This window comes from Macaca fascicularis, chromosome 7, assembly GCF_037993035.2.
Source record: "Macaca fascicularis isolate 582-1 chromosome 7, T2T-MFA8v1.1".
In the NCBI taxonomy this organism is placed as follows: Eukaryota; Metazoa; Chordata; class Mammalia; order Primates; family Cercopithecidae; genus Macaca; species Macaca fascicularis.
Window position 1 is genome coordinate 50,616,200 of NC_088381.1, and position 22,969 is coordinate 50,639,168.

At 53.4% G+C, this 22,969-nt stretch overlaps 1 protein-coding gene across 13 annotated transcripts in view; it reads left to right on the plus strand.

The window, feature by feature from the left end:
- The window catches only part of CD276 (CD276 molecule), a 30,704-nt gene extending 8,444 nt beyond the window's left edge, over positions 1-22,260 (plus strand). For 8 of the 13 annotated variants that reach the window (XM_045395718.3, XM_065548137.2, XM_073996287.1 and 5 more), the window contains 9 exons: positions 6,468-6,600; positions 9,639-9,977; positions 10,162-10,476; positions 11,048-11,386; positions 11,571-11,867; positions 15,764-15,898; positions 17,436-17,477; positions 18,926-18,961; positions 20,688-22,260. In XM_045395718.3, the coding sequence (XP_045251653.2) occupies positions 6,522-6,600; positions 9,639-9,977; positions 10,162-10,476; positions 11,048-11,386; positions 11,571-11,867; positions 15,764-15,898; positions 17,436-17,477; positions 18,926-18,961; positions 20,688-20,710 (1,605 nt within the window). In that variant the 5' untranslated portion in view covers positions 6,468-6,521 and the 3' untranslated portion in view covers positions 20,711-22,260. Of the gene's footprint in view, positions 1-6,043; positions 6,102-6,467; positions 6,601-9,638; positions 9,978-10,161; positions 10,477-11,047; positions 11,387-11,570; positions 11,868-15,763; positions 15,899-17,435; positions 17,478-18,925; positions 18,962-20,687 lie in introns of all 13 variants that reach the window. The other 5 variants (XR_010588144.2, XR_012415145.1, XM_065548138.2 and 2 more) reach the window with 3 other exon arrangements.
- Positions 22,261-22,969: the final 709 nt, after the last annotated feature.

The window sequence follows — 22,969 nt, forward strand, 5'->3', positions numbered from 1 at the left end:
ACTCCTCACCCCAGTATACTGAATGGTGGGTGGACATTGATCCAGGGACAGATGATGCTGTGGGGTTTCCTATTCCTGTCCTCTCTCTGAGGACCTTGATGACACCCAAACACAAACAGAGAGAGGAGAGTAACCTTTTCAGATGATATTCATTCATTCTTTTTTTAATCCACCAACAAATTATCGAGCATTGTCTATGCACCAGGAACGGTCAAAAGAGTACTTCAAAAGATCACGACAGGGCTACACAGCATTGTAAATATAGTTAATGCTGCCGACTTACACACTTAAACCTGGATAAAATGGCCAACTTCATGTTATATATATTTTACGACAGTGAAAAAAATGTTGTGGCAGTTGGAGGAATGGACTCAGTTTAACTGGGTGAAATGGAATAGTAACAAATGAAATATCATATAAAGCTCCACCCCATTCTCAACTCCATCAGAAGAGGTTGGCAGAGGTGTGGATTAGCAGCAGTGAGTGTGAGTGACTTCTCATGGTTGGCTGCAGATTTGATAGTCTGTTATTTTGGGTTGTTTTGGTGAATAGTGTGACATGGCTGCTCAATGGTGACTTCGTCGAGGAAGATCAAATACATGCAGGGCTGTGATAAGGAAGGGGGCAGACTTGTTCTGTGTGGTCCAAGGGGTCAGATGAGGACTGTTGTGGGCTGTATTGGCAGATAAATTTGGGCTCAGTGTAAGGTAGAGCTTCTCATCGATGAACTCTGTCCAAAAGCAAGTGGATAGCCCATGGAGGCCATGGGTGCCCATCACAGGGGAGGGCAAACAGATTGTGTGTATGCGGGGAGGCGGGGGGCCAGAGAAAGATGCCCTGTTCTGATACTTGACCATTAATTTCTGCAGTTTCCCCAGAATTTGTTCTCATGGCATCATCTCCTCAGTGACCCCACCTTTGGCTCTGTCACCACCATTGCATGAATGACTGCCCTGTCCCTCTGTTCTGAGCTGCAGCTGGGTGTGTCTGGGAGTCCGTAGGACATTTTGGTGTGGATGATCCATAGCTCGAGCTCAGTAGGAGCTGATCTTCCCCCTCCACATGCTTCATTTCCACGTCTCCCCATCTTGTTATGGGTGTCCATGTTTGCCCATTGCTTAAGCCTTCAGTGCCCCCTTCACACCTCCAGCCCCTCCCTCAATACAAATAGTCCCCAAGCCTGGTCACTTCTACCCTTGACATTTGTCCAAAGCTGGGCTCATGCATCACTCAGTGACTCTGATGAGATAGTCTCCTGTTTGTGTTTTGAGATACCTATTTTAGATGTGGTTTCCTTTTGTGGCTCTGAGCAGTGGCAGTGCTCATGGGGTAGGGAGAGGGGGAAGAGAAGGAGAAAGTAAGGGTGGGATGGCTCCTTAGTTAGTTCAGATGCTATAAGAAAGACTCAAAATAGCAGTGACTTATGCTAGAAGAGATGTTTATTTCTCACCCATGTGACCATATGGGTATATCCAGGGCTGATACTACAGTCCCTCAGGGTTCTTCTGCCTGCTGCTCTGCTGTCCTCAGGGTGTTGCCTTTGGCAGTACGATCCACACACACCACATCTGTGTTCCAGCCAGTGGGAAGGGGGAGGGGAAAGGGAGGGGAGGGCGTGCTTCTCTCTTTAAGGGCATGATCCAGAAGTTGTACACACCAGTGTACACATTACATGGCCACACTCAGCTGCAAGTAAGGCAGTCGTTAGCTGAGTGGCCCTGTGCCTAACTAAAAATGCTATGGAAGATGGGGAGAGCTGGGTGTGGTGGCAGCACCTGTAGTCCCTGCTGCTTGGGAGGCTGAGGCAGGAGGATCACTTGAGCCCGGGAGTTCAAGGGTGCAGTGGGTTCTGATTGCACCACTGAACTATGATGGTACCACTCTAGCCTGGGTGACAGAGCGGGACCCTGTCTCTTAAAAATAAAAGGGAGAAAATGGGTGCAAGTGGACAACAACTAGCAATTTCTGCCACAGTCACTTTGTGCATTTTAAGTGTGAACTGCGTGGCTGTGAATTGGCTAAACCTTAAGGATATAGTCCCTGAAAGCATCAAATACTGATAAAGTTCCACCAGAATCCACAAAGCTTTTCTTTTATAGGTGGGAACACTGAGGTCAGAGAAGAGAAGTCGCCTAGTTAAGATTGCATAACAAAGTGTCAGAGCTGGGACCAGAACCCCAAACTTTGGGCTCATTTTCTAGAATTCCAAGGAGATCTGGCTGAGAGGCAGACAGGCAGTGTCAGGAGGATGGGTCTCTGGAGTTCAGGAAAGGGCTACCTTTCCCAGCGTGGCTACCTGGGGAACTGCTCATGACTTTTCAGGGATCACCTTTTGGGTTATGCCTTTGAGGTGCCTCCAAGTCACCCTGACTATATCATAAATAGTATACTATACCGAACTGCAGTGATCTACCCACGCGTCCCTCTTCCCTATTAGAATCTGCTCCTTGAGGACAGAAGCGTATCTTAGTCATCTCTGCCCCTAGTACTTCCCTACCAGGAGCTCCGTAAGTAGAGAAATGAATTACTAAAGATATGAATGCATGTAGATTCAAGGACTCCTTCAGTTGCAGACAATAGAAACTTAGCTCAAACTGGTTTAAGGAAAAAAATGGTAGGCTCAAATATCTGGGCAGTCTAGGTCTGCAGCTTGCTTCAGGCATAGCTGGATCCAGGGACTTGTCTGACATTTTCAGAACTCTGTGTCTCTCTGACCCTTTTTGTCCTCTTTGTGGGAAGTGTTGCCCAAGGAGCACCTGCGGGGACTGGGAGGAAGTCGGGGGTTAGGAGGAAGTAGAGTGATGTGGGTGATTATGGTGGGGGCAAGGAGACCCTCTTGGGCATCCCCAGGCCCAGGGCATTTTGGCCCCCAGCCCAGGTGCAGTCTGGATTTGTTGTAGCTTTCTGAGGGCACATCTTGGGTCACCTCTTGGGAGCCTCCCTATGGCCCTGCTTCTGCAGGGTTGGATGCCCTTGCTGTACCTTAGGCTGAGGACAGCCTGAGCGCTCACTCCTGCTGCTCTGTGAAAGCCCAAGGTGCTCTGTGGTTTTGGTATAGAGCAGGAAGGAGGAGAAGCAGGAGTGGGTGCTGGCGGGTGACTCATGTGGAGGGGTGGCACATGCTGACTCCAGGGCAGGTCCTGGCTGGGGATGAGATTCCCCTTTGTGGAAAACATTGTTGTGGGGGTGGGGTACACAGGCAACATGAGGCCTGCGTGGCTGCACGTGGCTCTGGGTTCCGGGATGCCCAGCTCTGTGTTCCCAGGCCACTCTCCCATTATCCAGGAGCACTTCCTTTCTGAGCTCTGTCTTTGTCTCCTGTCTTCAGCTCCTTCAGGCCCAGCTGTCAGGGTAGGGGTCTCTGGGTGCCGTGGACTCCTCTGGTCTCTTTGCTTCTGGACTGTCAAACTCCTTCTCTCCAGGGCAGGTTTCCAGGATCCAGAGTCTAGGAAAGGAATGAAAGGGAGCAAGTCCCGGGCCCAGCCCTGGAAGTTCCTCATCTTCCCTCTGGAGGGAAGGGCAGCTTGGCCCTGGGAGAGCCTGGGTAGGTCTGATCAGGGGAGGTGCCCTCTGCTCCCTGCACCTGCCCAGAGTGGCAGGAATTAGCTTGATATATGAAGGAGACAGTTATATGAAGGGTCTTGAGTGCCAGGCAGAGGAATGGGGTCTGACTTCTATAGTGAATGGGGAGCCATGGGAAGTTCTTGAGAGGGGAGGGACATGGGCAGATTCCTGTCTTAGATCCTAAGAGAAGGTACCTTAGAGAATGGGGCTGGCAGGGAAAGAGAGGAGCAAGCAGGGCCAGTGAGCAAAGATGGAAGCTTGAGAAGCAGTGTGGAGAGTGAGGGAGGTGGCCCAGGAAGAACCCACAGGCCTTGGTTCTGTCTGGGGGTAAAGAGAGGAAGGGAGACGTGGAATCTGGGCGTCCGTTCATCCTTAGCCCTGGTGCTTCCCGCAGGGGGTGGGCAGGTTGTGCAGGCAGCTGCCCGCTGGATCTTCCTGTGGGCCTCAGGGTGGCCCTTGTAGGGCAGGCAGGATGTGGTGCCTGCCAAAGGTGCTTTATGAATGGAGCCCGGGAAGACTGCTGACTCAGCAGGCGGCAAGGCTTTAAGGCCGGAAGCGTCTGGAAAGGAAGTGGCTGCTCAGGGCTTCCCCACTGTAGACAGCTGGGAGAGAAGGGGGGCTGGCCAGGATGCACATGGTTTGGCTGAGGGACTCCCTCAGCCCAGCTGCTGGGGGTGTGTGTGTGTGTAGGAGTAGAGGGTGGTGGGGGGCGGGTGTGCCTGGCTGGGACTGGAAGGATTGAGGCTGGGCGCCTGGGATGGAATTGAGGCTAGCAGCTGTTAATGAGGTTTGCTCTGCGGAAGGGTGGAAAGGTGTAGCAGAATTGGACTCTTTTCAGCTGTGCTGACTGGCAAATTATTTGACATTAACAAAGTCACTTATCTGGGCTTTAATTTTTTTTTTTTTTTTTTTTTTTTTTGAGATGGAGTCTTGCTCTATTGCCTAGGCTAGAGTGCAGTGGCGCGATCTCCGCTCAGTACAACCTCTGCCTCCTGGGTTCAAGAAATTCTCCTGCCTCAGCCTCCTGAGTAGCTGGAATTATAGGCTTGCACCACCACGCCCAGCTAATTTTTGTATTTTTAGTAGACATGAGGTTTCACCATGTTGGTCAGGCTGGTCTCAAACTCCTGACCTCATGATCCGCCCACCTCAGCCTCCCAAAGTGCTGGGATTACAGGCGTGAGCCACCGCACCCGGCCATGGGCTTTGATTTTTTAAAGTCCTGCAAAAATAGGACCAAGTGGTACAGCCTATCTCCCAGGGTGTTAGGAGGACGTGAAATCATTTCTATTCTGGTTGATCAATGTTGGTTGGCATAGATGTGGCTTGATCAGGACATGGTGCGAATGTTTAGGCAGCAGCTGTCAGACTCAGGGAAGAGGTGTGTGCAGCCTGGAGGGTGGCTGGGATTGGGAGCACGGCTGGACTTAGGGATGTCCGCTCTTCCCATCCCCAGCTCAGGCCTGACCTGCAGCCACAGACCTGCCTCTTACTCAGTCCTGACTCCAGCCTTGGGGTCATCCCCAGTCCTTGCCTCTTCTACTTCTGATCTGTCTTGGTCACTCAATACAGATATATTAAGCTACCAAATGTTCTCTCTCTGCATTCCCACACTCATACACCTAGTCGCCTCCTAAAACTCTGTCCTAGAAGCTTCTTTGCAAATACTGCTGACTTCACACAAGCTGTACTGAACCCTTCCATTTTCTCTGCCTCAGTGAATGCTCCACCCTGTCACTGAGACTTGAAACCACAGCCAACCTGACTGCTCTTTCTCTCTACCCAAGTCCTCAAATGCTGTCACTTTTACCCAGACATGCTTTCTCTCTTTTGTCTGCCCCCTCATTTATTCCACCACTATCCCTTCCTACAGGAATGGCTATAATAGCCTCTTTTTTTAATTTTAATTTTTATTTTTTGAGATCGACTCTCGCTCTGTCACCCAGTCTGGAGTGCAGTGGCGCAATCTTGGCTCACTGCAACCTCTGCCTCCTGGGTTCAAGCGATTCTCCTGCCTCACCCTCCCAAGCAGCTGGGATTACAGGTGCCCACCACCATACCCAGCTAATTATTTGTATTTTTAGTAGAGATGGGGTTTCACCATGTTGTTCAGACTGGTCACAAACTCCTGACTTCAAGTGATCCGCCTGCCTCAGCCTCCCAAAGTGCTGGGATTATAGGCATTAGCCAACACACTCAGCCTGAAAGAGCCTCTTAGCTGGCCTCTCCCTTCGCCCTGATACAATCCAGTCTGTGCCCAGGAGCTAGAGTGAGTTTTAAGCATTGTTGCCTAGATTATGTGTGATTAAAACGCTCCCCAGTGATTCCCATTACTCATAGAAAAAACTAAATTCCTCACTAGTCTCTCAAAGCCCTGCTTGATCTGGCTGAAACACACCCTCCCATCAGATGGGGGTGGAGGTGCTATCAGATTAATTTTCATGAAGCTCAGCTCTGACCATGTATTTCCCTTATTCAGGAAGCTTCAGTGGCTCCCAGCTGCCTTTAGGATACAGTTCACACCTGTCAGCCCATCTGTAAGTCTGGCCCCGACAGGAGCTCCTGCTCTGCCCTACCAGCTACTGCCAAATTAATCTGCACACATCCTAGCCCCAGAGCAAGCCAACCTTGCCTTCACCTGCTGCCTTGCCTCCTCTTCCTTATATTTGGATACATCTTACCTGAAAGGGTGGATCGCAGCTGCCCCCTGCCCCATCTTCCCTGTCAGGCCTCCCCAGGGACTCCCTGCCAAGCATCTCAGCAGGGGGCCCTGTGGGGTATGGGAACGAAGACCTCCCAGTGGGCAGTTGCAGCCTTCCCCACTCTGGTCCAGGAGAGATGAGGTGAGAGACGGTCTGGGGAGAACCTTTGGAGACAAAGGCTTTGCATCCTCTTACTCCCAGGCAGGGGCAGCCTTAAACCACAGGGAGCCCAGCTGTCAGCTGCCTCACAGCAAGATGCTGCATCGGCGGGGCAGCCCTGGCATGGGTGTGCACGTGGGTGCAGCCCTGGGAGCACTGTGGTTCTGCCTCACAGGTGAGGGTAGCAGCATGGGGACTGGAGGGGAGGGACAGTGATTGTGGCAGTTGGGGAGGGGGTGCCCACGCCTGTCAGGGGTCCTGCCAAGCCAGCTCTGGCTAGCAGGGCCATACCTTACTTCCACCTGTGGGATCCAGTAGGCAACTCACTTTACTGTTCTTAGCCTCCATTTCCTTGTCTGTAAAATGGGAACATGAGTGCTAAATGTGATCGTGTTGTTTCTTGAATACACTGTGTGTGCCCCCTCCCAGGACCTTTCCACTCGCTTTTTCCTCTGCCTGGAACTTTCTGCCCCTAAATGTCTGCATGACTAGATCCCATATTTTGTTGAGGTCTTTGCTCAGTCTCACCTCCTCTCAAGGCTCTCCTGGCTCCCTTGTATAAAATTGCACACTGCCGCTCCTCCCTCCCTATCCCTGGCCTCCCTGCATTATTCTGCCTAGATTTGCCCCCACCTGGTATTTTCTTGCTTCCTCCCTGTTCAAAGAGCAGGGTCCATCCCAGGGCCAGGGCGGCTGCTGCATAGTAGGTGCCCAATAACTGTGTAGAATAAACGATGTGACTTTCCCCACACAGTGCACTCAATAATAATAGCTATTTTAATAATATCCTCACCGCATTTCAAATTCTCATCAGCATCTCTGCTCTGAGACAGCTTCCTCTGTGGGGAAGACGAAGCTGAGTGTCTGGCGCCATCTTGTGGCTGTAAAGAAGTGGTGCCTGTCTCTACCCATGGCTGCTCTGATTTCTCTAGAGCAAGAAAGGGTTTTGTCTGGGTGACTTACCAGGTTTCATTCCCCCAAATGCCCCCTCCAAGGGACACTCTGGTCCGACTGACAGGGCATGAGAACTGGCCTGGGGCACCAGGGGTTTCAGCAAGAGATCCAAGGCTAGCTTAAGAACTTTAGAGATCTCAGCCGGGCGCGGTGTCTCACGCCTGTAATCCCAGCACTTTGGGAGGCGGAGGCGGGCGGATCACGAAGTCAGGAGCTCGAGACCACGGTGAAACCCCTGGCGAGGTGGCGGGCGCCTGTAGTCCCAGCTACTCAGGAGGCTGAGGCAGGAGAATGGCGTGAACCCGGGAGGCGGAGCTTGCAGTGAGCCGAGATGGCGCCACTGCACTCCAGCCTGGGCGACAGAGCGAGACTCTGTCTCAAAAAAAAAAAAAAACTTTAGAGATCTCTAGGTACTGCGAAGATTATGATACTGAGTATGATCCACAATAAAAATAATAACCATAAAGTCAATGTTCTTTTTCTAAATGCAGGAAACCTTTAACGAGTGCTGTATTCAGTTGGCGTTGTTTCAAGGCTGATCTTCACACATTTTGAGTGTGCCTGTTTTGCTAGTGCTCGAAGCACACAATCTAACCATTACCCAAGAATGGTAGTGCCAGGGTGGGGGGCTCGCTTCCCCAAAAGAAAGGCTATCAGGACCCCTGCCTAACTATCCAGGGCTCTAGAAGAAGAGCTAGTATGAAGACAGAGGTGACCGGGTGGGGAGGCTGCGGGGTAACTCCACAGGATAGACGGCAGGGATGGGATCAGGGACCCTGCCCAGGGGCTTTTTGCTGGAGGCTCTGGCTCTGGACATGACCTGGCCCTGTCTCTGGGAGTGGAGTTGACTCTGGACAGCTGGGATGCCTGTTCCAGCTTTCCTCCTCCTCCCCATCCTCCCCCTCTTCCCCCTCTTCCTCTCCTTCTGCCTCCCCCTCCTCCTTCGTCCTTTTTTTTTTTTTTTTTTTTTTTGAGATGGGGTCTTGCTCTGTTGCGGAGGATGGAGTGCAATAGTGGCGTGATCTCAGCTCACTGCAACCTCCACCTCCCAGGTTCAAGCAATTCTCCTGCCTCAGCCTCCCGAGTAGCTGGGATTACAGGTGCGCACTGCCACACTTGGCTAATTTTTTGTATTTTTTAGTAGAGACGGGGTTTCACCGTATCTGCCAGGCTGGTCCCCTTCTAACTCGTCAGCAAGTCCTGTTGATTCTCCCTCCTAAATTAACTTTGAATCTGCCCCCCTCTCTTCCTCTCTACTGCCACCCTTTGAAGCCACACCACCCTCCCCTCTTACAGGGATGGCTGAAATAGCCCCTAACTGGCCTCCCACTTGCCCTGCCACAGTCCAGTCTTCACAGAGGAGCTAGAGTTGAGTTTTAAGCATTGCTACTCAGATTATGCATGATTAAAATACTCCCCAGTGATTCCCATTACTCATAGAAAAACTTAGATTCCTCACTGGTTTCTCCAAGTCAACTTTGGTCTGGGTGGGACATGCCCTCCCATCAGATGCATCTGCCACACGGAACACTCCCTGATATTTCCACACAGCAAGGCCAGTCTTGCCTTAGGGCCTTCCACCTGCTGTTTCCTCTACGGGGTTCTCTGCATGTCAGCTCTTTTTCATTCCTTGTACATTTCAGCTTAATCGCTTTAAAGATCACATGCCTCACCACCGTATTTAAAGGTACGGGTGTTCTCTCTTGTATACAAACAAATCGTGTTTCTTTAGGAAAAGGAAAAAAAAGGCACTTGTGATTCTCTCTCCTCCAGAGAAAACCACTATTGACATTTTTGGTGGATACTGTTTTGGACTCCCCAGTTTATAAAATTACTTACGCTCATGGGGAAATGCACATGGCGCAGGCAGGTGTAAAGTACCTGCCAGATTTTTGAAAAGCTGTTGCTTCACTTGCTAACCTGTTGGCTTCTTTTCTTCACATACCTTAGTCACATGCTGATGAGAATCTGTGTGCCCGTTTGTCCCTCTCTCCCATTAAAATGTAACTTCTGTGGGTGTGTGACCTTAGTGTTGCTCTCTGTTGCATTTCTGACTCTTATGCTCGACACCTGCAGGTGCTCACTATATTCTCAACTGAATGAGGCCCTGAGACAATAAATTACTTTGGGTCTCAGGCTTAAAAGGAGGGGTGGATAGAGCCTGGGTTTAGCGGGGCAGGGAGGGGGACTAGGGAGGCCCAGAGAGTTCCCACCTGTCCTCAGTCCCCATTTTATGTCCCCCACTTCCCCTGCCCCCAGGAGCCCTGGAGGTCCAGGTCCCTGAGGACCCAGTGGTGGCACTGGTGGGCACCGATGCCACTCTGCGCTGCTCCTTCTCCCCCGAGCCTGGCTTTAGCCTGGCACAGCTCAACCTCATCTGGCAGCTGACAGACACCAAACAGCTGGTGCACAGTTTCACCGAGGGCCGGGACCAGGGCAGCGCTTATGCCAACCGCACGGCGCTCTTCCTGGACCTGCTGGCACAGGGCAACGCATCCCTGAGGCTGCAGCGCGTGCGTGTGGCGGACGAGGGCAGCTTCACCTGCTTCGTGAGCATCCGGGATTTTGGCAGCGCTGCTGTCAGCCTGCAGGTGGCTGGTGAGCACCGGGAGGGGGACGCCTTCCCCTTGGTTCATCCTCCATTCCCCCTGCAGCTCACTCCCTACTACACCACTGCTCCCAGAACCCCAGCCCCAGTGCTGATTCCTGTACTCAGCCCCATGCATCCTTTTCGTCATCTGCCATTGCCCTGCCCTTGACCCCTGTCCTCTGCCACCTCCAGCTCCCTACTCGAAGCCCAGCATGACCCTGGAGCCTAACAAGGACCTGCGGCCCGGGGACACGGTGACCATCACGTGCTCCAGCTACCGGGGCTACCCTGAGGCCGAGGTGTTCTGGCAGGATGGGCAGGGTGCGCCCCTGACTGGCAACGTGACCACGTCGCAGATGGCCAATGAGCAGGGCTTGTTCGATGTGCACAGCGTCCTGCGGGTGGTGCTGGGTGTGAACGGCACCTACAGCTGCCTGGTGCGCAACCCTGTGCTGCAGCAGGATGCACACGGCTCCATCACCATCACACCCCAGAGAAGCCCCACAGGTTTCTTTGCTTCAGTGTCCCCCTGGGGGAGGGGGGTTCTGCTTCTATCAGCAGGGGTTGGGAGCTCCGAATCTGGCCCCACCTTCAGTCTCCCGGAACAGCGAGTTGCCTCCTAATGATAGGGAGAAAGATAACGGGGAGGTGGGGGTGTTCATTGGATGGGGTTGGGGGCGGAGCAATCACAGGCCTTCTTGGCTTTCCTGACTTCAAGGCTCTGGAAGCCTCTGGGAAGACTGGAGCCACATCTGGGTTAGCAGATGGGTGGGAGAAAGAAAGGAGTCCTGATGGCAGGATTCACCAGGGCTGGAGTCGGTGAGGGTCATCTAGCCCAGGCCTGGCCCTGGGATTGATCTGGTCAGGCCAGGACCCACCTGCTGTGATTGTTCTCAGAGGACTGAGAAGACTCCATGTCTGAGAGTCCTCAGGCTTAATTTACTTTTGCATCTAAGAAGAAAATAGGAAGACGGAACAGGGTCTGGGAGTTGATGGGGGAAGAGGTTGGGAGACTTGGATGGTAGCCTGGAGAGTCCTGCTTCTCCTCACCACCCTGCCCCTCTGACCCCGCCCCCAGGAGCCGTGGAGGTCCAGGTCCCTGAGGACCCGGTGGTAGCCCTGGTGGGCACTGATGCCACCCTGCGCTGCTCCTTCTCCCCCGAGCCTGGCTTTAGCCTGGCACAGCTCAACCTCATCTGGCAGCTGACAGACACCAAACAGCTGGTGCACAGTTTCACCGAGGGCCGGGACCAGGGCAGCGCCTATGCCAACCGCACGGCGCTCTTCCTGGACCTGCTGGCACAGGGCAACGCATCCCTGAGGCTGCAGCGCGTGCGTGTGGCGGACGAGGGCAGCTTCACCTGCTTCGTGAGCATCCGGGATTTTGGCAGCGCTGCAGTCAGCCTGCAGGTGGCTGGTGAGCACCGGGAGGGGGACGCCTTCCCCTTGGTTCATCCTCCATTCCCCCTGCAGCTCACTCCCTGCTACACCACTGCTCCCAGAACCCCAGCCCCAGTGCTGATTCCTGTACTCAGCCCCATGCATCCTTTTCGTCATCTGCCATTGCCCTGCCCTTGACCCCTGTCCTCTGCCACCTCCAGCTCCCTACTCGAAGCCCAGCATGACCCTGGAGCCTAACAAGGACCTGCGGCCCGGGGACACGGTGACCATCACGTGCTCCAGCTACCGGGGCTACCCTGAGGCCGAGGTGTTCTGGCAGGATGGGCAGGGTGCGCCCCTGACTGGCAACGTGACCACGTCGCAGATGGCCAATGAGCAGGGCTTGTTCGATGTGCACAGCGTCCTGCGGGTGGTGCTGGGTGCAAACGGCACCTACAGCTGCCTGGTGCGCAACCCCGTGCTGCAGCAGGACGCGCATGGTTCTGTCACCATCACAGGTACGGGCAGATGAACAGCTGGGGAAGGACAGTGCGAGTAACTGCCTCTTTACCGGACCCTAAGGTGGAATTTCCGTAGGTTTGGGTGGCCAGAAGACTTTTTCAAAATCCCTTTCATAGACGTCAGGTGCTCACACTCTTCCCCACAAGTCCTTAAGGGACTCGAGCTGATAAGAACCATTTATAATGTTTGCCTTCCTAAGAGTGCTTTTCGTGGCACCTATGCTTCTTATGCAGAGGACAAAGTACCTGCCCGGAATTTGGAGGCATGGGCAGGAATGCTGGGGCAGCCACAAGGCATGGCCCAGGGGACTTGTGTGAGTGTGCTTTCCAACAGCAACTCCTCTGAGTGGTAGGAAGGTATTCTGGGTCCGTGGATGCCATCTGATTCTGAAGCCCTGAGTGACAGCTGGACCTCCCCAGTTAGTCCTCAACACCTGAGTCAACGTCAGCTCTTCTTCCTGCAGACTTGAGCTCCACCCAGGCAGCAGTTGGATGGGCAGGGGCTGTCTCTGCTGCCCCCATGTGGTCAAACACCAGATAGAGGCTGCCCCTTTAGTGAGTCTTGTCTCTGGTTTCCAGGTCCTAGCCCGGTGGGCACCTCTTGTGCCTGAGGGTGTGAAGGGTGTTGAGGTCAAGAGCCACAGTCTCCATCTGTGTTTGGCCCTGAGAGGCCTCTAGTTAGTCACTTCCTGGGCCGATGTGCTCAGTCTGGCTCTTCAGTATCTGTCTCTGAGCTTTCCCAGGGACCTCCTCCTGGTACACAGTGAGGTCAGGACAGCAGGTTTTGTCTGTCTGGTTCTCCTCTTGTCTTCTGACGACTTCCACCTGACCCCCAGCCCATCCAAGTTCTGATCTCGCCCCCAGTTTCCAGGTCTGCACGCACCTCAGGACTCACTGACTTATTCCTGTCCTTTTCCCCTTGAGCCCTATGTGGTCCCCACTTCTGACAAGCTCGGAGCCACGGCCCATCACATCGTCTGCTTGGAGTTCAGGCTCACTTCTCCTTCTCTCTTAGGTGTTTCCTTCCAGTAAGGATGTGCTCCCTCTGCCCACCCCTTCCCCAAGATGGAAACCACTCCCCTCCTGGAGACCCCATGGGCCTGTGCTATCCAGGAGAGAGTGGCTGCCCTGAGCTCTCTAATGTTCTGAGACATGTCCTTGACCTTTTAGAGAATAGCATATGGTCTAGTGGTGAAAATGCTGTTCACAGGAGAAAAGAAGAAATACAAGATAGAGTGATCTTGGCAGAGGATATGAAGCTTTCAGAGGAGGGAGGATGGTCGTGAGGACACCTCCAGGGGCAAGTGGGAGCTGAGAAGGCCTTGAAGCATAAGGGGTCTTTGTGGTCATTTGCACCCTGGGCTGAGCTGGATATTTGCGATGCTGTGCAGAAGGGACTTGTGAGTATAAATGTGATTGCAAAGAGAATGTTTCTCACCTAAGAGAAAATTCTCTATTTTAAACTTGAGTAGCTAACATGTAAAGTGATTTCAAAAGAATTTAGGGCCGAGTGTGGTGGCTCACACCTGTAATCCCAGCACTTTCGGAGGCCAAGGCAGGTGGATCACTTGAGGTCAGGAGTTTGAGACCAGCCTGGTCAGCATGGGAAAACCCCGTTTCTACTAAAAACACAAAAATTAGCTGGGTGTGGTGGCACGCACCTGTAGTCCCAGCTACTTGGGAGGCTGGAGCAAGAGAATTGCTTAAACCTGGGAGGCGGAGGTTGCAGTGAGCTGAGATAGTGTCACTGCACTCCAACCTGGGTGACAGAGCAAGACACTGTCTTAAAAAATAAATAAAAATAAAAGAGTGATTTCATTGAGACCGTTGTTGCCAAGCACATTTCACAGATGAAGAAACTGAGGTCCACAGAGAAGGGGGAGCTTTCCCAAGGTCACAGACTGGCACAATGGTTCTGAGTCTTTGGGGTCAGACCCCTCTTTGAAAATTGGATAAATGATCAATGCGGCAGTTTGCATGTAACTCTGGAGGGTTCGCTGCCTCTCTAAACTCCTCCGTGGATCCGCAGGCCTAGGCTCCAGCGCCCTGCAGCGAGGAGATGAGCCACGATCAGAATCCAACTTTGGCCTCTCAGCCTAATTTCCTCTCCTCCCCACCAGCCAGCCTCCTGTTTTTCTTAGAGTAGTTCTGGCCTACTTTGGAGCCCTTGGCCTGTATTTTGCTTCAGGCAGCTTTGTGTCATGTAAAACATTCTGGGATCAGGCTTTCAGTCCTCCAGCTGGTCTGTCCCATACCTGACGAAGTTAGTGAAGTTGAGTGTGCTGTGCAGGGCCTCTCAGAGGGGGATTTATGGAGCAAGCCCTGGAGATGTGGCCTGAACCCTAGCTCTGTCCTTTCTTGGGTGAACAGGGCAAATCTAATTTGTGTTCCAGGGACAACACCAGCTAAGGGGGAACATGGAAAGAGACCCTCTGCTTGAGCATTTCTGTGGCTCTGCCCCCTCCTCTGCCGTCAGAGCCCCATGATGGGATTTCCAGGGTGGCGGTGGTTGTTTTTTTTACTGTGTGCTCTGTGGACGGGCCCTCTTGGCCACCACATTAGCTGCTGCCCTCCTTTTCTGCATACCTCTCTTCATCACTGGGGCGATGGATCCCTCTGCTTCCAATGGCCAGCGCAGCAGTTTTACCAGCGGTGCCTATTGAAGGTGACATCTACAGATCCCTGCATGAGGTGCACCTATGCTGGGGTCTCTGCTGCCAAAGGGTCCATGGCACTGCGCACTGCACTGACAGGGCCTCCTGCAGAAGGTGCTGAGGCCCTGGGCACGCGTCGTCTCCAGAGAGCAAAGGAAAGCAGCACTGTCTTTTTCAGACTTTTCCTCTCAAGACCTCTGCCCAGGACCCAGCTGGGTGCAGGGGCCAGCCTGGAGGATGGTGTGTAAGATGGAGCCACACAGGCTGTGCTCAGAACAGCTCCTGGCCCTGCCCAGCTTTGGGTTCTCAACTTCATCCCTCTTGATGTGAGCTCTAAGAGGAGGGGCCTCAGTGTTTCACGTAAATATCCCCCTGGCAAGGCCCCTGCAGACCTACCTGACTCCTTGGGGAAACTCCCAGCCCTCGCTCCAGCCCCCTCAGTGACCTCATCTGTATGTAGGGCTCAGCACACGTTTTCTGTAAATGGCCAGGGAGTAAATGTTTTTAGGCATCGTGGGCCACACACCATCTCTGTTGCTGCTGCTTCTCCTTCTGTTCCTCCTCCGCCTTCCCCCATCTTTTTTTGGTATTCCTTTACAAATGTAAAAACCATCACTAGTTTGTGGACTGTACAAAAACAGGCCACAAGCCAGCTTCGGCCCATGGGCCGTCGCTTGCTGCCTCCTGATCCCTAGAATGGAAAACGTCACCAGGTGGGACTGGAGCAGTCAAAAGAGGGCCTCTGGAGGAGGTGAATAGTGAGCTAGGTAGAGAGTTTGGGAAACTGATAGCAATAGTGCAGAGGTTGGAAGGAGCCAGTTGCTTCTGGGGAGAATGGTTAGGACACCAGTTTGGCTGGAGCTGAGGCTCCTACAGTAGAATTAGAAAGAAAGGTTAGGGGAGGGTAAGCAGCAGCCAGCTTATAGAGGTCCTTGAATCACCCTTGAAGCTTGAAGCATTATTCTAAAGTCACTAGGGAGCCATAGAAGGTTCTTGAGCATCATTCAACCACAGACTCTTCAATCCTTCCTGGTTGAGGCGTGTCCCCATCAGCCAGGGTTGTATCAGGGTTTGGGGAGTGTATGGCAAAGGGACTATGGGAACTTCAGTGAGCTTTATTCATAGTGTTAGGGCCCAGTGAGGGTGGGAGCCCCTGTTCACACTTGGAGCCAATGGTGCTGTCCTCCGGGGACATGGGGCCAAGCTTGACGGTCTCACCGTTCCTACTTTTTCTCTCAGGGCAGCCCATGACATTCCCCCCAGAGGCCCTGTGGGTGACCGTGGGGCTCTCTGTCTGTCTCGTTGCACTGCTGGTGGCCCTGGCTTTCGTGTGCTGGAGAAAGATCAAACAGAGCTGTGAGGAGGAGAATGCAGGTGAGGGTGTGTGTGTGTGCACTTACATGTCTTGGGGTATGTTGCTGTGTCTTTGGTGTCAATAGAGTGTCACTTTCTAGAGACAGAATGAATGTGAGTGTGCAAAGGGGGCTGGATTTGTCTGTGTGTGACCTTGAGTCTATGTCTTGTGTGTGTGAACAAGCATGAGCCTGTCTGTCCATGTGTAGATACCACAGGATGAGTGTGGATGAGTGTGACTGGAAGGTGGTGGGAGTGTAAGGCCAAGTGCTACAAGGGGATGAGTGTGTCTGTGTAAACAAGTGTGCCTGTGAAAGTGTAAGTGTGAGAGAGCAGGCCAGAGCATGGAAGCTGTGCGGCACAAATGTCGGCACGCCAGGGGCAGGCATGGCACTGGGGAGGAACATGCCTGCCTCAGAGTGAGAGGGTCTGAAGCAGCTGCCATTTGTGGGGCTGAGGGTCAGCCTGAGCTGGCATTGGTGACTGGCAAGTGGGTGAGAGGACATTAGTGGGTGGTCAGTTGACCCTGGTGGGTAAACAGATGCATGAGAGTAGATGGGTAGTCAGAGGCTGGGGATGGCTGGAGGTGAGGAAGGAGAGGGAAGAAGAGAGTGGTCAGGTGGCAGATAGGTGAGTACTTGTGAGGTGGACAGGTGGAAGGATGAGCGGGTAGACGGCTGGTTGGTTGCATCTGTTGGAGGTTGATGGTTGGCAGGGCTACTGAGCGAGTGGATGGGTGAGGTGATGCGTGGGTGGGCTGGTGGAGGGTAGGTGGGTGGTCCTTGACTGGGTATGTGGTAAGGGCTCTAGGCTTAGTGGATGGTCTTTGGCTGGGTGAATGGTGGGCTCCAGGCTGGGTGGATGGTCTTTGGCTGGGTGAGTGGTGGGCTGCAGTCTGGGTGGATGGTCCTTGACTGGGTGAGTGGTGGGCTCCAGGCTGGGTGGGTGGCCTTTGGCTGGGTGAGTGGTGGGCTCCGGGCTGGGTGGGTGGTCATTGACTGGGTGAGTGGTGGGCTGCAGTCTGGGTGGATGGTCCTTGACTAGGTGAGTGGTGGGCTCCGGGCTGGGTGGATGGCCTTTGGCTGGGTGAGTGGTGGGCTCCAGGCTGGGTGGATGGCCTTTGGCTGGGTGAGTGGTGGGCTCCAGGCTGGGTGGATGGCCTTTGGCTGGGTGAGTGGTGGGCTCCAGGCTGGGTGGATGGTCTTTGGCTGGGTGAGTGGTGGGCTCCAGGCTGGGTGGGTGGCCTTTGGCTGGGTGAGTGGTGGGCTTCAGGCTGGGTGGGTGGCCTTTGACTGGGTGAGTGGTGGGCTCCAGGCTGGGTGGGTGGTCTTTGGCTGGGTGAGTGGTGGGCTTCAGGCCGGGAGCCCCTTCATGTTGTCACAGGCTGAGCTCTGCTGTGCTCTGCTCTCGGGCTCCAACCCGTGTCTAGCATTCGGACCACAGGTCAGGCCCACTCAGGCCCTGTTCACTAGCTTCCTGCACTCTTGGGTGGGAAAGTGCTGGCATGAAAATGGGCTTGTGAAAGAGTTTTGTTTATTCTGAGTTCTTGTGTTTGCAGGAGCTGAGGACCAGGATGGGGAGGGAGAAGGATCCAAGACAGGTGAGTCTGAACTTGGAGCTGGCACTCTTGGCTGGGAGAGGGACATATGGGAAAGGAGAGAGGACTCTAGGATCTGGAGGGGACAGATTTGCTGTAAGGTTTGAATGAAATGTGTTCTCTGGACTGAGGCCTTGCCACCCCGGTGAGTCTGCTCTTTGCCCAGAGTTAGGCAGGAGGTGGATCACCCGGTTCCCTCCCAGGTGTGTCTTCATTTCTCCTGCCAACCTTTCCCCATCTGCCAGGGCTGATTCCACCTGATTGGCCCCACAGTGTGGCGTCTGGTAGCTTCCTAGGGGTGGGAGCAGGGACTCCAGAGACAGGGCAGTCTGGGTTTAAGTTCCAGCTCCATCTCAGGTAAACAGAGTGGCCTTGAGCAAGATGGTTTGCCTCTCTGACTTCAGTTTCTTCTTATGTAAAATGGGGATAATCACAGATTCACAGGTTGTTTGAATTATTAATTTAATTAATTGAGATAACATACATAAAGGACCTAGTACCATACCTAGTGCCAAGTGCTTAATACGCTGGAGTCCTATTACTATTAGGCAAACAGCTTAAGACAATCCTGTTCTAGTTACAGGCTCTGTAGCTTTGGGCAAGGTGCCTTGCTCCTCTGGGTGTCAGTTTCTCATCTGTAAAATGTCATCCTGACCCTGCCCTGGCTGTTTTGAAGCTCTCTCAGGTGACTGGAGAGGGAGGTACTTGCAAAGGACATAGGAGCATGGCACAGTAAGCTGGGGGCCCAGCTTGGGTGGTGCCCAGGCACTGGTGCCCATGGCTGCTGGAGGCCGACTTCCAGGGGATCCTAGGCTGGGAGAGGCAGGTTTCCGCTGAGCCATTTGGGATGGTTCCAGTTAATGCCGGTTTCCTCCCCACCCCCGCAGAAGGAAGGGCAGGAGATTGACACTTGGGGACTGCTATAAATTATGCCAATTAATTCTTTGCCTGTTGGTGCCCAGTGTGGCAGGCATAGAGACAGCTCTGGGATCAGACCTCATTTTTCATGCTCAGAGGCAGATGTAGTTGGCAGAAGGGAGGGAGTGGGGAGAAGAGTGTGGGTGAGGGAGTTGGTTAGTCTCATTCCACATGGTCCCAGGCCCACCTGCAAATCTGCCAGCCTCCTTTAGCTTCTCACATCACCCTGTGTGTAGAGTGGGCTCAGGGCAGTTCCGCAACTCCAGCTGGAGGTGGAGGGCTCAAGGGTTGTCCCATTCTACAGATGCAGAAAACTAAGGCCCAGAGAGAATGACAAGCCACAGAGTGGAACTGGGACCTGGGGCTGGGGCTTCGGGCAGCAGCCTAGGGCCCCTTCCCCTGTGCTATGAAGTGGTCCCACTCTGCTAACTTCTCCTGCCCTTTCCAGCCCTCACTCCTTCCTCTGCCTGACTCCCTACCCCACCACCTCCCACAGTTCCTCACCATGTATGCCTCCTTTTTTTTTTTTACAGCCCTGCAGCCTCTGAAACACTCTGACAGCAAAGAAGGTAAAGACACCTGGGCTTGAGATTGTGTCTGTGTGTGCACACATCTGTGTGTGAGACACTGAGAGGGTGGGTAGGCATCATCCTTTCACTGGTGACCTGAGGCCCCCTCTGCAGAAGAGCAGCCTCAACTTCCCCATGGTGAGATGGCAGAGGGCTGAGTAACCAAGGTCCCATCTGCTCTAATGGGACCCAAATATGACAGAGGCTTAACCAGGACAGTTTATTCCTCCTTCCTGTGATAGTGTCAGCATAGGTAATCATAAAACCACTGATGACCTGAAGCCAGATTCCGCTTACCTGGATTCTGCCCTCTTCAACTTCAAGCTTTCATTCCTAGGTCTAAGAAGCTGTTCGAGCTCACACACCCCCTCCAGAGCCAAAGGGAGAAAAAGGAAGGATATGTTTCCTTCTAGAACTTGACTGGAAGTAGCCTGCGTCACATCCCATTGGTCAGAACCCAGGCATATGAGCCCTAACTCAGGGGAGGCTAGAGAAATGTTCAGCTGGGTAGCCATGTCCCCGGTACACAGTAGGTGGTTAGTAAATGTCCATAGTCATTATGAGGCCTATTGTTATAATGTCAGTGATGACATTTGGAAATGTAGGAGATAAGTCATTTCTTTCCTGTTGTTCAGAATCAAATAACCATAGAAGATTTGGGCAGATGGAGATAAAAAGTGTCAGCTTAGGCCAGGTGTGGTGCATCACGCCCGTAATCTCAGCACTTTGCGAGGCCGAGGTGGGTGGATCATTTGAGGTCAGGAGTTCAAGACCAGCCTGGCGAACATGGTGAAACCCCGTCTCTACTAAAAATACAAAAATTAGCTGGGTGTGGTGGTGCGTGCCTGTAATCCCAGCTAGTTGGGAGGCTGAGGCGGGAGAATCACTTGAACCCAGGAGGCGGAGGTTGCAGTGAGCTGAGATCACACCTGTGCACTCCAGCCTGGGTGACAGAGCGAGATTCCATCTCAAAAAAAAAAAAAAAAAGTCAGCTTGGTTTTGAAGAGTTTCTGGCCTGGTTGGACAAACCAGTTTGCTTCCTAATCCTGCTCCTTGGTGAGGCAGCCTGCCCCTTCAGTCTTTGGCCATGCTGGACAACCACAGAGGCAGTGCCCAGATGGGAGAGCTCCTCTTCCCAGGGACACACAGAGCCGCAAGAATGGGTGAAGGCGAGGGCAGGGGCAGGGCCCAAGCCCTTCTTCCCAAGTCTCCATTCAGCTCCAGATGCAGAGTGGGGTCTGAAATATGAGTCTTTGGGATGGCCCTCCACATGGAGACAGGAAGCTCGGGGGAAGGAGGAGGGCCCCTGCCATGTCACTCTCAGGGAAACCAGTGTGGAGGGGACACTGGGTATGCTGCCTGCTGGACGAGGGAATTGGGCCTGGCCTTGGAGGGTGAATGGGATCTGGAGATGAGAAGGGAAAAGTGTTGCACTTAGAGGGGAGTGAAGGGAAGTGTGTAGGGCTGTGGACCTGTGGGGACTGAGAGGGGGCTGCGTGAGGTGGTCCCCCTCAGGTGCCCCGGCATGCCTGGCACCTGCATCTGTGTCTGGGCCTCCAGGGCAGTGGTCAGCATGGGGGCTCTCCGTTGGGCTGCTGTCTCACACACACTCCCCACCTGAAGTGTGACCAGGTGCCTGGGCTTCTGGCATGATCCCCAAAATAGATGCTTCTGGCATCTAATGCTTTTCCCATCCCTTTTCTTTTCTTCCCCTCATGAAATGAAGATGATGGACAAGAATTAGCCTGACCATGAGGACCAGGGAGCTGCTGCCCTTCCCTACAGCTCCTACCCTCTGGCTGCAATGGAGCTGCACTGTGACCCCTGCCCCCAACAGATGCATCCTGCTCTGACAGGTGGGCTCCTTCTGCAAAGGATGTGATACACAGACCACTGTGCAGCCTTATTTCTCCAATGGACATGATTCCCAAGTCATCCTGCTGCCTTATTTCTTACAGACACAGTACACAGACCACCCACAGCCTTATCTCTCTAAGTCATCCTGCCTGCTGCCTTGTTTCACCGTACATACATTTCCTAGCGACACAGCACACTGACCACATCGCCACCCTCTTCTTCCAGTGCTGCGTGGACCATCTGGCTGCCTTTTTTCTCCAAAAGATGCAATATTCAGACTGACTGACCCCCTGCCTTATTTCACCAAAGACACGATGCATAGTCACCCCTGGCCTTGTTTCTCCAATGGCCAATGGCCCTGATACACTAGTGATCATGTTCAGCCCGGCTTCCACCTGCATAGAATCTTGTCTTCTCAGACAGGGACAATGCGGCCTCAGCATCTCCTGGAGTCTAGAAGCTGTTTCCTCTCCCCTCCTTCCTCCAATACTGGCCTTTTCCCTCTCTGCCCCAAATGAAGACAGTGGGCACTCTGCGCCCACCACTTGCACAGCTGTGCAGAGACCTGCAGATGCACGTGCTGGAACACGTGTGGTTCCCCCCGGCCCAGCCTCCTCTGCAGTGCCCCTCTCCCCTGCCCATCCTCCCCACGGAAGCATGTGCTGGTCACACTGGTTCTCCGGGGATCTGTGATGGGGCCCCTGGGGGTCAGCTTCTGTCCTTCTGCCTTCCCACCTCTTTGTTCCTTTCCTTTCATGTATCCATTCAGTTAATGTTTATTGAGCAACTACAGATGTCAGCACTGCGTTAGGTGCTGGGGGCCCTGCTTGGGAAGATCAAGTTCCTCCCTCAAGGACTCCCCATCCAGCTGGGAGACAGACAACTAACTACACTGCACGCTGCGGTTTGCAGGGGGCCCCTGCCTCGCTCCCTGCTCCACACCTCCTCTGTGCTCAAGGCTTCCTGGATACCTCACCCCCACCCCACCCCTAATTCTTACCCAGAGCATGGGGTTGGGGCAGAAACCTGGAGAGAGGGACATAGCCCCTCACCACAGCTAGAGAATCTGGTGGTATCCAAAGTGTCTGTGCAGGCGTGGGCAGGTGGGCAGGCACCAAGGCCCTCTGGACCTTTCATAGCAGCAGAAGAGGCAGAGCCCGGGGCAGGGCAGGGCCAGGAGTGCTTTGGGGACATAGAGGGGACTGCCCCCCGCCCCCACCATGGTGCTATTCTGGGGCCGGGGCAGTCTTTTCCTGGCTTGCCTCTGGCCAGCTCCCAGCCTCCAGTAGAGTGAGACTTCAGATGTTCTGATGCCTTCTGGATGTCATCTCTGCCTGCCCCAGGAATGGAAGATGTGAGGACTTCTAATTTAAATGTGGAACTCGGAGGGATTTTGTAAACTGGAGGTATGTTTTGGGGAAAATAAATGTCTTTGTAAGAAACGTTTTCTCTGTGAAGTGTTTGGAAGCAGGGTGGGCCCCAGGCCTCAACCGGCAGGATTCTCTCCTGGATGTTGAAGCCTGGCCCTCCTTATCTCACCGTCCTGAAATCACTGGATCTCCAAGGCCATTTGGCTCCCTCCTTGCCTTCAGGTTCCCCCTGGATAAAGTGAAGTTGGTTGTCCAGAAAGCCAGGCCCTTTGGTCACTCTATGGGGCTCCTCCCAGTGGAAGCATCACCCAATTTCTTTCCCTCAGAAAACTCAAACCTAGGCTTGTTTAGGACCTCTGCTGCTGATGTACCCATTTTAGAGACTGGGAAGCTGAGACTCAGTAAGAAGCTGGCACCAGGAAGAATTCTGAATGCTGTTTCTGGCTGACTCAATTGGATGGGCACCGGGCCAGGGATCAGAGGTCCATTCCCAGGACAGAGTTCTGCCCTATGACGCTGAGCAGGACATTTCCCTTCTCTGAGCCTTGGCTTTCTTGTATGAAAAATAGCCACCTGTGCACAGTGGCTCATGCCTGTAATCCCAACACTTTAGGAGGCTGAGGTAGGAGGATCGCTTAAGGCCAGGATTTCAAGACTAGCCCAGGCAATATAACAAGACCCTGTCTCTGCACAGAAATAAAAAATCAGCCAGGTGTGGTGGCACATACCTGTAATCCTAGTTAGGAGGATTACAGGAGTTGCAATCCGCTGTAATTGTACC